The sequence below is a fragment of the Heterocephalus glaber genome, unplaced genomic scaffold (assembly GCF_053883595.1).
Source record: "Heterocephalus glaber isolate CG9 unplaced genomic scaffold, H.glaber_assembly_v1.0 deba00001555, whole genome shotgun sequence".
Taxonomy (NCBI): domain Eukaryota; kingdom Metazoa; phylum Chordata; class Mammalia; order Rodentia; family Bathyergidae; genus Heterocephalus; species Heterocephalus glaber.
Window position 1 is genome coordinate 2,252,791 of NW_028258346.1, and position 5,137 is coordinate 2,257,927.

The 5,137-nt window shown below is 40.5% G+C and overlaps 1 protein-coding gene across 1 annotated transcript; it reads right to left on the reverse strand.

Annotated features, from left to right (window-relative positions):
* Positions 1-2,490: 2,490 nt before the first annotated feature.
* LOC101702543 (adenylate kinase isoenzyme 6) lies at positions 2,491-3,087 on the reverse strand. Its single transcript, XM_087190628.1, is given in 1 exon segment — positions 2,491-3,087. A coding segment is annotated over 1 exon segment (519 nt). The 5' UTR covers positions 3,025-3,087; the 3' UTR covers positions 2,491-2,505.
* Between the last annotated feature and the right edge of the window lie 2,050 nt (positions 3,088-5,137).

Here is a 5,137-nt window from a genome sequence, read left to right on the forward strand (position 1 = left end):
TCTGCTGTACCCCGTACTAGCTTTGTGACTGGCCAGCACTGAGCAGTCAATTTAGATTAAAAAAAATTGAAACTGCATTTCTGCCTTTCCAGACTCTTAGAATTCCTCAGGGTCTTGCATTCCCACTCCTTCAGGAAGTCTGCACCTCTGCAGTGCCCCTCTGCCCTGGGACTCTGCCTTGGAACGAGCCAACCAAGGACTGAAACCTCTACAAACTTTGAGCTAAATAAACCTTTCCCCTTTTAACTTTGGGTGTTGGGTATATTGTCTCAGCAACGAGAAAAGTAGCTAAGGAAGTAACAGCTCTTCATAGTGACAATGCTGACTTCCTGGGGAGAAATAAATTCATTCGTCATGTAATCTTGTAGAGGCTCCTGATTAGAGTGTGACAACATCCATAAAGATTCCCACCAGATCCAGTAGTCTTTCTGCTTTGCTGCCGAAAAAGTTGTGTTTTTTTTTCTATCAGTGCCAGAATATAGCTGTGCTTTATGCCCTGTGAGGGAGAGAGAGAGTAACTGCCTATGGTTAAGGTCTGCAGAAACAAGTGTGACAAGTGTTAGAAATTATTCAAAAAGGACCTTAACTCGGAACAGTGGATTTTAGTACATGGGCATTGTTTGCTCTTTGTAAAGAGAGGTCCACAGTCTATAATCTAAAATCTTTGGGGCCTGATGAATCTTGGAATTGAGACTTCCAGAGTTTTTGAAAGGTGGCATGTACATGTATGCTGTATGTTGTATGACAGCCCTGGCAGAGTCTAAAGTAGTGATCATTAAAAAAACCCAGCTTTCTGCAGTGAAATGTCAGAAACACTAGTTAGGACACATAGTGTACAGTTTATGTAATTAATCAACTGGTAAGCAGGCCAGGGATTTAGCTCAGTGGTGCCACCGCCTGCCTCCCAAGCACAAGGTCCTGAATTCGATCCCTGGTACCAAAAAAACAAAACAAAGAAAACTGGTAAGTGAAATACAGGTTGTAAATGCTCTAGTAATTTGATTTCTAAGAAAAACATTTTGTAAATATTTATATACAGGTTGAAATTGAGCTAACTGTGTCTCTGCATATACAGACCATGAATGGCTATTTGGTCTGGTTCCTGTGCCCAGTGGAAGCCAGGGCTGGATATCTGGTGCCAGCTGAAGCAGGATGAAGGCCATGCTCCAACTTGCCCTTCTTAAGGACTTTCTCCCCCTTGTCATATGGCTCATTAATTTGGGTTTCCATCTAAGGAGTCCCAGATCCTCCTGCCTCAGCCTCCTGAGTGCTAGGATTACAGGTGTGGACCACCATACCCAGCTAGCAGTCCCTCTAATTATGAAAACTGCCATAAATTCACAATTTGCTGACTGCATAGTAAAGGCCAGCCATTGACTGATCGTGTTTCACCTTATCCTCTACTGTTTTTTCCACCTGTGTTCAGTTTCCTCTTCATCATCATCATCCTCATGATTATATTTAAAACCATTCTGCTCTTTTAAACCATTAAGGGCTTCATTAAACTCCTTTCACTTACTAAACTTTTGTCTTGTTTGACACACTCCCTTTTGCTTTTGTCTTTTCTGTCTTCCAGAAAGTTCTCAAATCATTTAGTTCAGATACTGAAATAGTTAATAAGTAATTACTTGATTTTTAATGTTGATGCCAGAGGAGTGGTCATCACTAGGTGCTCTGTCCTTTTTGTATTCTAGTTGTACCCTTGGATTGGATGTAGCAATAATGTTTTCTGGCTGTTGAGAGCTCTTGAACCCAGTCATTATCCCCAAAAACTAAAAAAAACACTGTTGGTTCTAAATTCAACTTACTGAAATTTACCCCAAACAATACAAAATCTTTGTCTGGCTTTATTATTGCCCAATATTAAGGGTGGATAAATAGAGCATGCATAGCTACTAGCCTTTCACTTTTGGGTTTGCTATTAAAAATGCTATTTGCCCTCATACCCTTCTTAGTTCTTCGTATTTCTTTGCCTCTATTCTTCTATACTGCAGATTTTTCCTCACCTATTGAACAAAGAAATTGCGATGTATATTTTCACGTAATTTGATTTTGGAATTCTGTCATCTTATGTAGTGAGTTCTTCCAAAATATAATTTTTTCCGATAAAAAAAATAAACCATTGTGCAGTTTCCCTACTTAAAATATTCATAAGAAAATGTCAAACTGGAATTTCCTTTTTTCTTTTTGGTACTGGGGGATCGAACTTGGGACCTTGCTCTTGCAAGGCAGGCACCAGAACCACAGCTAAATCCTCGGCCCCTTTTCTCGTGTTTTTGGTTTTTTTTTACCCATTTGATCAGATTTATTGTTTAGCAACTGATGTATATTTTAAATGCTTAATAATAATTATATTCATTATATTTGTGATTGTTTAACTTTCCCATGGAGAAAAAGAAACCCAGGCATAAAATACCTGCTGGGCCTTCCACATAGTTTTGGTTTTTACAGATACTTGGAGCCCGTGTCCACGAGGTGGGCAAAGAGGCACCACCAAGTGACCAGTCATGGGTTGTGACCTTTGACCCACTGCTCAGTTCATCTCAAGATCTGGTTTATGTTGTCCTCTTGCTCTTCAGGCGTATTGCTGGGCAGCTGGTGCACAGTATCTTCCTTGTATGATAACATGGCCTCTTCATAAAGAACTTGAAAAATCTCACACTCGATACTGTCTCCTAGTTTCTTCTCATTATAAGCCCTTGTTTCAAGTCTTTTGTACAATATACTGTTATCTGTTCTCAACACAAAAACTGCATGAAACCATTGTTCAGGAAAGAAATCACAACCATGGTAGTCAACAATAACTCCACCTTCTGCCATTTGGTTCTCTAACTCATCAACTACTTTTTCTTCATCTAAAATGGGACTCTCATACTCTTCATCGTAGCCATTATATAATGCCCCTTCTCGAGCTACATCACCCACATTAATGTACTTTAGTCCTGATCTGGACGCAAGTTCTTTGCCTAGTGTGGTTTTTCCAACTCCTGGTGTACCGGTGATCAGGATGTTCAGAAGCACCATAGTTCCCGACGCCGCGGCCCGGGTGCATTAGCTCGCTCTCCTAGCACCCTTTTTTCATTTTTTAATGTCAGCTTTATTTATATTATTTATATTCAAAAGCTGATGAACTTTTGACATAAGGTAGTTGTCTCCTTAGTGATAAATCCTCCAAATCTTTATTTGTAAATGTGATTTCAGATATCACTGTAAGCCAAAGACCATGCTGAGCATTTTATTTTGTTTGTTTGTTTGTTTTTTGTACCAGGGATGGAACTCGGGTCCTCAGTAGGTGGCAAAACCACTGAGCTAAGTCCCCGGCCTATGCTGAGCATTTAAAAAAGTTTTGAAGTGATTGTAGAATTACAAGAAGGTTGCAAAGGTAATTCAAAGTTCTCTTATCTCTCATACCTGTCTTCCACTAATGCTGAACAACCATGACACATTTGTTAAAACTCAGAAGTTAACAGGGATACAATACTACTGACTGTGGTCTGTACTTTGTTCAGATTTCATGTTTTCTCACGTAGCCTTTCTGCCGAGGGCCCCAGCCAGGGCACCCAACTTCATCTCTTCACCTCATCTCCTCAACACCTTGGTTGGTAGCAGTCGCACAGCCTTGTTTTCATGACCCTGAAACTTGAGTAGTGCTGGTTGGGTCTCTTGTAGAACTTAATTTGAGTGTCTGATGTTCTCATGAGTAGTCTGTGGTTACATTCACATGAGTGCCAAGCATTTATTTCATTTTACTCATTTTGTTTTTGCAGTGCTGCAGATTGAAACCCAGGGGCTTGTACATGCTAAGCAAGTACTCTGCCATTTAGGCAAGTTCTCCAGCCCAGTCTCTTTATAAGAGCAGCAAGCAAGCATCAGGACAATTTTTGTTTTTTCTTCTAGATGTTTGTTTGCTCTTCGTGGAGGATAAAGTCCCACATTGCATCATAAGTTCAGGGTGGGCTGTATAGAACACTTCTGTAGGAAAAGAAAAATGTGCCAAGCCCTTCCCCACCAATCAGCCTGTTCATTGAGCCCACTTTATCAGCACTGTGGAGTCACTCAAGACTGAGGTTCTTTTTTTTTTTTGGTACCGGGGCTTGAACTTGGGTCCTTGGGCTTGCGAGGCAGGCGGCAGAAGACTGAGGTTCTTATCAGACGTGACCAGTGAACATCATTTTCCCATGCATCTTGACCAGTAGGAGGCATTCATTCCCATTTTATTTTCAGACTGTTTTATGCAATGATGTTTCTCAGATTTCCACAGCCAACTTACATGAATGTTCACCCACTCCTTCAGGTTCAGTTCTTTGAGGTATAGTATTTAGATATACTATACATTCATTTCTTGTTGAATCCACTCCACCAACACCCAGTGGAGATCTTTGGCTTTTGTCCTATGCAGTGTTTTCTTATTTCCATTAAACTTTGTTTATCATCACTGTAAAATTTGATTTTTTTATCATTTGTTTATTTTTTGATACTGGTTGCACTATTTAGTCCAGCCTGGCTTTGCACTTGCTCTGTGGCCCAGGCTGGCCTTGAACTCAAGATCCTCCTGTCAGCCTCCCGGGTTCTGGGATTACAGGCTTACGCCACTATGCCAGGCCCTTGACCTGTGTTTCTTTATGTCATATATGGTACTTGAAAGGCTGACAGACACCCTGAGATGAATGAAGCTTCTGTGATGACATCTCTGCATTGTCAATGAGAGTAGGGGTCTTTCTTCTTTTTATCTTCTCACTATTACCCATAATGGTATCTTTGACTCTATTTGCCATTTTTATGGTTACAAAGGAACAAAAAGAAGCAACAAAATATCAGCACACAGAAGATACTTGGGCGGAATGCTGTAAGACAACTGAGTCTTAGGGCAGTTCACACAGGCTTTGTGGCACAAAAAGTTTTGGTGCCAGACTTGCGGACTATCTCTTCATTTTAAGAGAATTATTCATATTTCAGAATTGCAAATAAGGATTTATGGACTGAAGTTTTTGAAGAAAAAGTTATATATAATGAAAGAAATCTCATTTCCCAGATACATTAACTAAATGTTGCCAAACGCACAGGGTGAGTGGGGCTTGAGTGAGTGAGGTGTCACGTCCCCTGCCCTGGCATCTGCTGTCCCTCCTCAGTGACAGAT